The sequence below is a fragment of the Pongo abelii genome, chromosome 11 (assembly GCF_028885655.2).
Source record: "Pongo abelii isolate AG06213 chromosome 11, NHGRI_mPonAbe1-v2.0_pri, whole genome shotgun sequence".
Taxonomy (NCBI): domain Eukaryota; kingdom Metazoa; phylum Chordata; class Mammalia; order Primates; family Hominidae; genus Pongo; species Pongo abelii.
In genome coordinates, this window is record NC_071996.2 from 72,110,137 (window position 1) to 72,123,164 (window position 13,028).

At 39.0% G+C, this 13,028-nt stretch overlaps 1 protein-coding gene across 2 annotated transcripts in view; it reads right to left on the reverse strand.

Moving 5' to 3' along the window:
- Positions 1-13,028, reverse strand: part of FASTKD1 (FAST kinase domains 1) — a 44,199-nt gene that overhangs the window by 22,641 nt on the left and 8,530 nt on the right. For both annotated transcript variants that reach the window (XM_024243097.3, XM_063712848.1), the window contains exons 4-7: positions 10,825-10,950; positions 7,963-8,361; positions 4,722-4,832; positions 2,675-2,806 (exon numbers count right to left, since the gene is read on the reverse strand). In XM_024243097.3, coding sequence (XP_024098865.1) covers positions 2,675-2,806; positions 4,722-4,832; positions 7,963-8,361; positions 10,825-10,950 — 768 coding nt within the window. The remainder of the gene's footprint in view (positions 1-2,674; positions 2,807-4,721; positions 4,833-7,962; positions 8,362-10,824; positions 10,951-13,028) is intronic.

The following is a 13,028-nucleotide window of genomic DNA, read 5'->3' on the forward strand; positions in this document are numbered from 1 at the left end:
CACAATTGACAATTGCAAAGATGTTAACCAACCTAAATGCCCACTGACTAATAAGTGCATAAAGAAAATGTGGTAAATATACACCATGGATATCATGGTGTATATTTAATACACCTTTAATCAGCCATTAAAAGGAACAAAATAATGTCTTTTCAGCAACTTGGGTGGAGCTGAAGGCCATTATTCTAAGTGAAGTAACACAGGAGGGGAAAATAAAAAATTGTATACTTTCACTTACAAGTGGGAGCTAAGCTATGAGTATGCAAAGGCATACAGAGTGATATAATGGATGTTAGAGACTCAGAAAAGAGGTTGCTAGGCAAGCTAGGGACAAAAAAAACAACACATTAGGTACTAAGTACATTACTCAGGTGATGGGTGCCCTTAACATCTCAGAATTCACCACTATACAATTCATCCATGTAACAAAAAACCACTTATACCCCAAAAGCTACTGAAATATTTCTTAAAAACATAAAACATAGGCCAGGTGCAGTGGCTCATGCTTGTAATCCCAGCACTTTGGGAGGCCGAGGCAGGCGGATCACTTGAGGTCAGGAGTTCAAGATAAGCCTGGCCAACATGGTGAAACCTAGTCTCTACTAAAAATACAAAAATTAGCCGGGCATGGTGCCTCATGCCTGTAATCTCAGCTACTTGGGAGGCTGACAGGAAAATCGCTTGAACCTGGGAGGCGGAGGTTGCAGTGAGCCAAGATCATGCCACTATACTGCAGCCTGGGTGACAGGGCGAGACTGCATCTCAAAAAACAACAAATACAAAAATAAAAATAAATAAAAATATAAAAATAAAATATAGAAAATTTTTTTAAAGCATGCAAAAAAAAAAAAACAAACCCACTGTGCAGACATAAATCATGCCTGGGCTAGTGTTTAATTTCTAATTTAGAACATAAAATTCATAATTGAGAGGTAGTCTATGGAAATTCTAGACTAAATATGGAAAGGGTGAAGAAACAATAAGCATTTTATCATCTTACCATCTTAAGAAAGTTATTTTTCAAGAAAAAGATAAACTTTCTTATAACATCCTAATATGCTAAATTCTCATCTGATAACATGTTATTTCATATTACTCAGTTCAAAACCTTTTTAACCATAATGGCATATCACTTTATTATAATAAAAATCATTTTCAACTATATGCTTGGTCTTTCAGAAATCACAGTAAGAAATCAGGCCGGGCGCAGTGGCTCACGCCTGTAATCCCAGCACTTTGGGAGGCCAAGGCGGGCGGACCACGAGCTCAGAATATCGAGACCATCTGGCTAACACGGTGAAACCCCATCTCTACTAAAAAAAAAAAATACAAAAAATTACCCAGGTGTGGCAGCAGGCACCTGTAGTCCCAGCTGCTCAGGAGGCTGAGGCAGGAGAATGGCGTGAACCCGGGTGGCAGAGCTTGCAGTGAGCCGAGATCGCGCCACTGCGCTCCAGCCTGGGCGACAGAGCGAGACTCCATCTCAAAAAAAAATAAATAAATAACGGTAAGAAATCATACTAGATGGGCATGCTGGTTCAAGCCCGTAAAACCATCTACTCAGGAGGCTGAGGTGGTAGGATTGCTTGAGCCCATGAGTTTGAAGATGTGGTAAGCTACGATCATGCCACTGCACTCCAGCTTGGGCAACAAAGTGAGACCCCCATCTCTACAAAAAACAAACCAAAAAAAATTAGCCAAGTTTGGTAGCACTACTACTTGGGAGGCTGAGGTGGGAGGATCACTTCAGCCCAGGACTTCGAGGCTACAGCAAGTTATGATTGGCTGCAGCGAGCTATGATTGCACCACTGCACTCCAGCCCAGGGGACAGAGTGAGACTCTGTCTCTAACAAAAAAAAAAGTTACATCTGTAGAAAATAAGGTGATTTTAAATTATAAAGGGAAAATTCTACATGAAAACACTTTTTCGCTGGGCACGGTGGCTCATACCTATAATCCCAAGACTTTGGGAGGCTGAGGCAGGTGGATCACCTGAGGTCAGGAGTTCGAAACCAGCCTGACCAATACAGTGAAATCCCGTCTCTACTAAAATTACAAAAATTAGCCAGGTGTGGTGGCGTGCGCCTGTATTCTCAGCCACTCGGGAGGCTGAGGCAGGAGAATTGCTTGAACTGGGGAGGCAGAGGTTGCAGTGAGCCAAGATCGCTCCACTGCACTCCAGCCTGGGCAACAAAGCGAGACTCCATCTCAAAAAAAAAAAAAAGGAAAAGAAAATAAAACACTTTTTCACCAACATCACCATTATATCTTATTCTCAAAAATTTAATAAGCCTTAAAATAGGCATGAATGCAAGACTGAAAGGCCCTAAATATGAATGCTCCCAAATGGAGTTTAACTTTCGTCAGCAGTCCCAATCTTTTCATGGTGACTCCATTTTGCAGGAAAGGAGAATGGCTTTGCTATTCATCAGTTTATTGCCATTCCTCCCCTAGGGAACTCATCACCCTGCTGGCCTCATTTCCATTTCAAAATATACCCAGCATGGGCAGGGGCAGAATGGCCACGGAGGGAGATAAAGTGTCTTAACATTTTTACTAATAAGCTTCACAATTTTGCCTCCATAACTTCTAGCACCACTGTACATAGTTAAACAAAACAAATATTGTGGCTAGAAAATGAAACACTAAACAAAATTTCTATTTTAATCTTACCTAAGCAGTAATTCTCTAAGTTTCGCAAAAAACTCCTTCCTTTGGAAATGCAGAAAAGTCAATTCTTGAGTTATCTTCAACAACTCTAATGGTTTATAGCTATCCAAATGTTTATGCAGAACTGAAGTAACTCTAAAAAGGATAGAGCATATATTATAACCAGTTCATTCATTTATTACATATTTACTGTGGTGCTTTCACGCCAGACACTCTGTTCTGTGCTGGAGAAACGGCAATGAATGAGATGAGATTTTCTATTCTTGAAGAAATGTCTCAAGATGGCTCTAGAAATGTAAACAACCAAAACAGAATGAAGTAAAAGCGATCAATTAAGTGTGAATGAAATAATATTCAATTATCAATAGTACAAGAAGAGAAAAGCATAGTTTTTCTTCCTCAATTAAACAAATCTCACACAGCATCAACTTCCACATCCTCCCCATAACAAAATCTTTACCAAGAGTTACCAATAATTAGCAAAACTAATTTAATTTTCCTCCTTAAATCCACTGGCCCTCAAATGAAGATGCTTAAAAGCAAAGGGAAATGCTAAGAGGCTATAAGTTGGAAAAAAATGGGACAAAGAAATATTAAAATAAAGGAACATATAATAGGTCATGAAAAATTAGGCATATACAATTAAGCATATGTAAAAATATAAGTATATATTTTTTCTTCTGAAATCTCAAGTTACCAAAAAGCCAACAAATGGCAGTATGACTTCAAGGTAACATTGTGGTGTGAGACAATTCAAGTTCATATAGACACTGACTGTGCTGCAGAAACTTTCCTTTTGAAAATTACGGCCTTGGTGGTAATTTTGGGAGAATTGCTCGATCCCAGGAGTTCGAGATCAGACTGGGCAAAATAGACCCTATCTCTACAAAAAATTTTAAAACTAAGAAAGAAAAGTAAGAAAACAAAAAGAAAAGAGAAAAATAAAAGGAGGGTCTTTATGCTCTCTATTTTACAAGGTTATGATGCTCTGCTTGAGTGTAATAGCACAAATAAAATTTAAAAAGCTATAAACAATTGTCATTTCTACTTTGAAAAACAAACCAGCACTTTGGGAGGCTGAGGCGGATGGATTCCTTGAGCCCAGGAGTTGGAGACCAGCCTGGGTAACATGGCAAAACACCATCTCTACAAAAAATACAAAAATTAGTGGGCATGGCGACACGTGCCTGTAGTCCCAGGTACTCAGGAGGCTGAGATGGGAGGATCAATTGAGCCTGGGAGGTGGAGGGTGCAATGAGTTGTGATGGCACCACTGCACTCTAGCCTCAGCAACAGAGCCATACCCTGTCTCCAAAAAAAAAAAAAACCCGCCAGGCACAGTGGCTCAACACTTTGGGATGCCGAAGTGAGCGGATCACTTGAGGTCAGGAGTTCAAGACCAGCCTGGAGGGCTGGGTGCAGTGGCTCACGCCTGTAATCCCAGCACTCTGGGAGGTCGAGGTGGGTGGATCACTTGAGGTCAGGAGCTCCAGACCAGCCTGGCCAACACAGTGAAACCCCGCTTCTACTAAAAATACAAAAATTAGCCAGGCGTGGTGGCAGACGCCTATAATCCAGGCTACTCAGGAGGCTGAGACAGGAGAATCGCTTGAACCCGTCTGGGGCAGAGGTTGCAGTGAGCCGAGATGGCACCACTGCACTCAAGCCTGGGCAACAGAGCAAGACTCTGTCTCAAAAAAAAAATAAATAAATAAAAATAAAAATAATTAGCTGGGGCACGGTGGTGGGCACCTGTAGTCCCAGCTACTCAGGAGGCTGAGGCAGGAGAATCGCTTGAACCAGGGAGGCAGAGGTTGCAGTAAGCAGAGATAGTGCCACTGCACTCCAGCCTGGGCAACAGAGTGAGACTCTGTCTCAGAAAAAAAAAAGAGAAGAAAAACAAAGTAGAACATAAACAGTGCCTTAAGCATTAATTCCTTATTTCTTCAAAACAACTGGTAGATTAAAGAAGAAAACCATTTTTCCTCAGAAAAAAATAGGTGCTTGTGAATGACAACAAACTTAACGTCATAAATTTCAGAAAAGATACCTTTTAATCAGACGTGCATTTCTGCTTTCCATATCTCCCATTGCTCCCAAGACTGCCAGGGCTTGCTCGCCAGTTAGGTCCTCTGGCATCAATAACATAGCTGATTTCAGTCTAGAAGCAAAAAAAAAAAAAACTTTTTGGTTGAAAAACTGAAAATTAGCTTGCAATTTTTTTTTAAATAACAGTTCTTGGGTAACAAATAGGAAAAAAAATATAAACAAAAACTGAATCCAATATACAATTCTAGTGTTCTCCCCACATTACTCGAATATAAAATATTACTGAATAAAGAAAAATATATTGTCTTCTTCAATGAAATTCAGGCCTCACTATAATCCAATCTTAAACTGTTTGAAAAATACAAGTAAAAGATCTTTTAAGATTTTCAAATAATACAAGGTTATAATGGTTATAAAATACTATGATTCAGTGAAATTATTCAATACTAGAGAGCTAAGAAATGAACAACTGATATTCTGACAATTTCCCAAATGTTTTAAAACTGAATAGGAACATCTAGGAGTCAATAAACCTGGATATTATCAGAAATCTCATACACTAAGCACTTGATGTAACAGTATAAACTGAAAATTAACAAAGCTGGTCCATTTTGACTATGATTAGTTGTCATTTGAACTATCCAAAGTAGTGCAGTAATGTTAAGTACCATGATACGTGTGTTTTTTAGAATCATTTAGAAAGCAAGCTCGAAACGTGACATCTGAGGATAGGATAAACTAATTGTCTATTCACACTGGATAACTCCATGCCATCCTTTCCACCAACCTTTTCAAAGGTTTCAAAACCAGTTTCTCCACAAACTTTTCCCAACCACTTCAGTCTATATTTTTCTCTCACTTCTGTCTGCTCACAGCACTATCCATACCACTAATTTTACTGTTTCTTCAAAAACTATGTTGTTACTGTATTTACATATTTCAATTATATCTATCCTCTCAATTGCAATATAAATTCCTTGAAGACAGACTCAGTTAAACCCAACTTTTTTACTGCTTTAGCACTGAGATTTTAACAGTACTTGGTGACAAAAAACGGTTCCAATAAAGTTTGTTCGTGTGTGTGTTTCTTCGTCTGTTTTGAGATGGAGTCTCACTCTGTTGCCCAGGCTGGAGTGCAGGGGTATGATCTCAGCTCACTACAACCTCCACCTCCTAGGTTCAAGCGATTCTCCTGCCTCAGCCTCCCAAGCAGCTGAGATTACAGGTGCCCACCGCCACGCCCGGCTAATTTTTTGTATTTTTACTAGAAACGGGGTTTCACCATGTTGGCCAGGCTGGTCTCGAACTCCTGACCTCAAGTGATCCAACTGCCTTAGCCTCCCAAGGTGCTGGAATAGCAGGCATGAGCCACCACACCTGGCCCTTTTTTTTTTGTATTTTTAGTAGAGTTGGGGTTTCACCATGTTGGCCAGGCTGGTCTCAAACTCCTGACCTCAAGTGATCTGCCAGCATTGGCCTCCCAAAGTGCTGGGATTACAGGTGTGAACCACCGTGCTGGGCCCCAATAGTTTTTTTAATAATCACCTTGTCTCCATCTTGATATAGTCTTAAGATGTGCTCTTAAATTTTTTCATATAATTCAAAGTACTTTTTTTTTTTTTTTGAGTCAGAGTTTCGCTCTTGTTGCCCAGGCTGGAGTGTAATGGCACGATCTTGGCTTACTGCAACCTGCGCCTCCCGGGTTCAAGCGATTCTCCTGCCTCAGCCTCCCAAGTAGCTGGGACTACAGGCACTGCCATCATGCCCAACTTATCTTGTATTTTTAGTAGAGACGGGGTTCCTCCATGTTGGTCTGGGTGGTCTTGAACTCCCGACCTCAGGTGTTCCACCTGCCTTGGCCTCCCAAAGTGCTGGGATTACAGGCATGATCCACCGCGCCCAGCCACAAAGTACTCTTAAAAAATAAAACTTTCTCTGTAAAGTTTTCCCTAACAGAGTAATGATACAGATTCCTCTATTGTGCAAGTCTTGGAACTCCTGCTTAAGTGAATCTACTAATCATACTTATGTGTTAGGACTATTATATAAAATTCTTATTTTTTTCTTTTATTTTTTCTTTTGAGACAAGGTTTCATTCTGTGCCCAGGCTGGAATTCAATGGTGCGATGTCAGTTCACTGCAGGCTCAACCTCCTTGGGCTCAGGTGATCCTCATGAGTAGCTGGGACTCTAGGTGGGCACCACCACATCCGGCTAATTTTGTATTTTTTGTACAGACAAAGTTTCACCATCTTGCCTAGGCTGGTCTCAAATTCCTGGGATCCAGGGATCCACCTGCCTCAGCCTCCCAAAGTGATAGGATTAAAGGCGTGCAATGCCGTGCCCAGCTTGTAATTCTAAATATTTCATACAATTATGCTGGGTGGGGGAAGTTTATGTCTAGTATAAATCCAGTCACTGGCCTAGGAAGAGAGACTCTTATCTATTAACCATATTTGTATGTTAATTTAAGATTTGCTCATCATTATATTTCAAATATTACTATCTACATCAATATCTAGCAAAACTGGAAATTCTGATGCGATTAAAGGCGAGCAACACCGTGCCCAGCTTGTAATTCTAAATATTTCATACAATTATGCTGGGTGGGGGAAGTTTATGTCTAGTATAAATCCAGTCACATGACCTAGGAAGAGAGAATCTTAACTATTAACCATACTTGTAAGTTAATTTAATATTTGTTCATCATTATATTTCAAATATTACTACCTACATCAATATCTAGCAAAACTGGAAATTCCTAAATGAGAGGCACCACATAATATTTGCTCAAACCTGACATGGGAACATATGCCGAGTGCATAATAAACGCTTTGATGATTATTGTGATGAAGACAGCAAAGCATAAAATGGCCCTCTGCTATGACTACTATAATTCTAAATATTCCACAGACTTACACTGGGTGGGGCAGTCTTATGTGTGTAAATCCAGTCACGTAGCACAGAAAGGGAGAATAAAAACACATGGCGTTTCCCCTCATTTTTTTTCTTGTTGGCCCAGTATCAGAGGTTTACCTTTCAGAACACAGCAACAGACTAAGAGTTTGAGATGTAAATTAGAATAATCAGAAAAAGAATCAAGGAGCAGAGCATAAGAGATTATTTTCCCTTCCACAACCTAATGGGGTGATATTTGTACCTTCCAGAGCTGCAAGGAGACCTAAGCTTGAAGGCTCCACGTATTCACAACAAAAAAAGTAATGCATTTTAAACTGAACTTACTGTTTCTTTTCTTCAGGTCCTGCAATGGGTCCCAATGCTACAAACAATTTTACAAAGCTAGCAGGATGATTACACAGAGGAATCATTTCAGTTAGCTTCTTTTTAGCCATTATAATAAATTCAAAACTATTAAATTGTAGAAATTTGTATACACTAAGTATTTTACTGATGGAATCCAAATCAAGGTGGTCCACATTACTTAAAAATACGTTATTACATCTTTCTAATAGTGGTTGATAACGATATCTAACATTTCGAAGAAACTTTGCTATGCTTTTTGCAACGTTGACCTCAGAAGAATCTATGGTGTCAAAAAGAAGTTCTGTTTTGTTCACCAGTTGTTGTTGAAAATGTCGTGATATTAAAGAAGATATGTTGACCATCAAAACAGACAAGGAACTGAAAAAGAAAAAAGATGCAAAGATTTTTACATCAATTAAGAATGATCAATTCTTTTTTTATTTTTATTTATTTATTTATTCATTTTTGTAGAAACAGGGTCTTGCTATATTGCCAGGGCTGGTCTCAAACTCCTGGGCTTAAGCAATCCTCCCACCTCAGCCTTCCAAAGTGCTGGGATTACAGGTATGAGCCACTGCACCCAGCCACATAAGTGTATTTTTTTTAAAAAAAGGCAGGGGCCTGGGCATGGTGGCTCATGCCTGTAATCCCAGAACTTTGGGAGGCCGAGCTGGGCAGATCACTTGTGGTCAGGAGTTCGAGACCAGCCTGGCAACACGGTGAAACCCCATCTCCACTAAAAATATAAAAATTAGCTGGACGTGGTGGTGAGCGCCTGTAATCCCAGCTACTCGGGAGGCTGAGGCAGGAAAATCGCTTGAACCCAGGAGGCAGAGGTTGCGTCATTGCACTCCAGACAGGGAAACAGAGGGAGACTCCATCTCAAAAGAAAAAAAAAAAAAAAAGGCAGGAAAGTAGGGTGGAGTGGGGCAAGAAAAGCAGGAAACTACTATAATTTAATTTTACCAAAGTGCTAATCACTTTGTAAATATGAGAGAAAAAGTCGTATCTGAAACACCAAAGACAATCATAGTACTGGATTATGAAGGTTAGCATTGACAGTAAGTAATCTTATGTTAAAAACAAAACAAACCCTCAAACCACTGGTATGAAAACCAGAGAAACTCCTCAAATGTTACTTTCAAATTAATAGTTCCTTGACATTCAGCAAATGTAATTATTAACTCTCCTTTATGAAACTGAAAAGAAGCTGGGCGTGGTGGCTCACGCCTGTAATCCCAGCACTTTGGGAGGCCGAGGCAGGTGGATCACGAGGTCAGGAGTTCAAGACCAGCCTGGCCAAGATGGTGAAATCCCGTCTCTACTAGAAATACAAAAATTAGCCGGGCGTGGTGGTAGGCGCCTGTAATCCCAGCTACTTGGGAGGCTGAGGCAGAGAATTGCTTGAACCCGGGAGGCGGAGGTTGCAGTGAGCCAAGATCGCGCCACTGCACTCCAGCCTGGGTGACAGAGCAAGACTCCATCTCAAAAAAAAAAAAAAAAAAAGAAACTGAAAAGAAAGTATTCCCAGATGGAAAGAATAAAAAAGACATCATTGTATGTAAAATTTGTGAATTTGTTTATTAATTTATTATAAATTAATTACTTGTTAATTTATTATAAATTACTTGTTACTTTATTATAAATTACTTTATTATAAATTACTTGTTACTTTATTATAAATTATTTGTTAATTTATTATAAATTATTTGTTAATTTATTATAAATTAATTATTTGTTAATTTATTATAAATTAATTATTTATTCCTTGTTGCTGGGTTTTTTTTGGATTTTGTTGTTGTTGTTGTTTTGAGTTTTGTTGCTGGTTTTGTTTTTGTTTTTGTTTTTTTTGTTGTTGTTGTTTTGAGACAGAGTCTTGCTCTGTTGCCCAGGCTGGAGTGCAGTGGCACAACCTCAGCTCACTGCAACCTCCACCTCCCAGGTTCAAGTAATTCTTGTGCCTCAGCCTCCTGAGTAGCTGAGATTACAGGCGCCCGCCACCATGCCCAGCTAATTTTTGTATTTTTTGTAGAGATGGGGTTTTCGCCATGTTGGCCAGGCTGGTCTCGAACTCCTGACAGCAAGTGATCCATCCACTTCAGCCTCCCAAAGTGCTGGGATTACAGGTGTGAGCCACCATGCCTGGCCAGTGAATTCATACTTAATTTAAATACTTCTTGGGTTTACTTCATGATATAATAATAATATCTACTATCCATTACTGGGAAACTTCTATGTTCTAGATACTTATTCAGAGACCATTTTCAGTGGGTTTCTGACTGCCTTTGTTCAGATCTTTTCAAGGATGTTTGCATAGCAAACAGCCTAGGAGAATAGAGATAATGTCTCCTGTTGGAGCAGAGTAGGCATGCTTTATTATAAAAGATCCAGGTTTCCTAAGCTCAGAGCTCCTTTCCTGGAACACAACTCATTATGGGAACGAGAGCTCAGGGAATCAACACAAGAAAATGCTGGTACTCTGCTACTGCTATTGCTATAAAAAACAAAGTCCTCTGTCTCTGACCTCGGAGTCTCAGGCCTTCCTACGGCACATAGGAAAATGTGGCAGACAAACTTAGCTTGCAAATAGGTAAAATCTCAGATCCTCCACAGACCTCAACAATACTGTATTACACTTTATGTACCTTATGTCTAATGCCCACAGCAACATTGCAAAGTAGCTATTACTATCCCTCTTTTGCAGATGAGGATAACGAACTTCCAAGAGCTTAAGTAAATTACCCTTAAGTCACATAAACTAAGAGTAGCAAATCTGACTGCATCCACATCCAAAGCCCAGGATCTTTCCACCACAACACAAGATTCCCTAAATAAATTTACCTTAAGTCCTGTGTGGTTTCCAAGTTCCTATGAACAATATCAGCTATTTTTCCCATTAATGGACTAAAATACAAACGCTGATCTGCTAGGCAAGAGGAAAATTCTGAGAGCAGTTTAATATCAAACCTATTAAAGAAAATATACAAAGGAGAACATTAGTATTTACTTTCACTTAAAACACATAATACATAGTTATAAAATTAAAAGCAATCAAAATAGTAAATTACATAAAATTATTTTTTCTAAAATGTTGATTATTATTATAAAAGTAACAAATGGCAACAGTTAAAAAGTCAGATACTGTAGAAAGGTTTTGAAAGGGGGAAAATCACTAAAAATTATTTGAATGATTTACTTAATTTTTTTAGATGACAGAACAATTTTGACTCAAGGTTGCATATTAACAAATATAATGGCTGCTACTACAACAGTGCTATGAAGAACTCCAGAATTTTTTTAATAGGAGAAATGATCCAATTTCTTCCACAAGAAAATGGCAAGACAAAAGAAAGGAAAAAGGAACTGTTATAGATTTTATGACTTTGAATTCACTAAAAAACAAGCATAAGAAAGTTCACAGCAACACATATGTAACAGCAACACATATGTAACAACAAAACCCTGCAAAAAACCTGAATGTCCATCAAGAGTACAATGGATAAACTGCACATATACAATAGAATAAAATTATGGAATCATGCAACATAATGGATAAATCCTTAAAACATACTGAGCAAACTAAACTATAAGGGTACATACTACAGGATTCCATTTCTATAGAAACAATTTATGGTGTTAGAGGTCAAGATCCTTTTTGGGTGAGAGGACTAGAAGAGAACATGAAAAGAACTAATGATGTTGTTTCCTGATCTTGGTGCTGTTACATAGAAGTGATCAGTATATTAAAATTCATCATGCTGTATGCTTATGACTAGTATAATTTTTATACATTATTTTTCTGTAAAGTTTACTTAAAAAGAAACAAAAAAATTTAAGAGACACAGTAATTGTGAACCTTACTCAGAAACTGATTTAAACAAACTGCCTACAAAAAGACCTTTATGAGACAATCAAGAAAATTTGAACACAGACAAGGTACTAGGTAATACCGAAAATTTAAATTTAACTTTATCAATTTTATTATGTTTTTAAGACACAGTGTCTCACTATGTTGCCCAGGCTGGACTTGAACATCTAGGCTCAAGTGATCCTCCAACCTCAGCGTTTTTATTAAAATTAAAAAAAATTTTTTTTATGGGTACATAGTAGGTACATATATTTATGGGGTACATGAGATATTTTGATACAAGCATGCAACGAAAAATAAACACATCATGAAAAATGGAGTATCCATTCCCTCAGGCATTTATCCTTTGAGTTACAAACAATCCAATTACATTCTAAGTTACTTTAAAATGTACAATTAAGTTATTATTGACTATAGTCACTCTGTTGTGCTGTCAAACAGTAGGTCTTATTCATTCTATTTTTTTTTTTACCCATTAACTATCCCCACCTCCCCCACAATCGCCTGTTACCCTTCCCAGCCTCTGGTAACCATCGTTCTGCTCTCTACATCCATTAGTTCAACTGTTTTGATTTTTAGCTCCCACAAATGAGTGAGAGCATGCGACGTTTATCTTTCTGTGCCTGGCTTATTTCACTTAACATAATAATCTCCAGTTCCACCCATGTTGCAAATGACAGGATATCATTTTTTTTATGGTTGAATATTACCCCATTGTGTATATATACCACATTTTTCTTTTTTTTTTTTGAGACGGAGTTTCACTCTTGTTGCCCCAGGCTGGAGTGCAATGGCGCGATCTCGGTTCACTGCAACCTCCGCCTCCCAGGTTCAAACAATTCTCCTGCCTCAGCCTCCCGAGTAGCTGGGATTACAGGCATGCACCACCACGCCCAGCTAATTTTGTATTTTTAGTAGAGACAGGGTTTCTCCATGTTGAGGCTGGTCTCGAACTCCTGACCTCAGGTAATCCGCCCGCCTTGGCCTCCGAAAGTGTTGGGATTACAGGTGTGAGCCACCGCACCCGGCCTTATTTTATTTTTTATTTTTTTGTCTTTTTTTTTTTGAGAGAGAGTCTCACTCTGTCACCCAGGCTGGAGTGCAGTGGCGCGATCTCGGCTCACTGTAAGCTCCGCCTCCCGAGTTCACGCCATTCTCCTGCCTCAGCCTCCCGAGT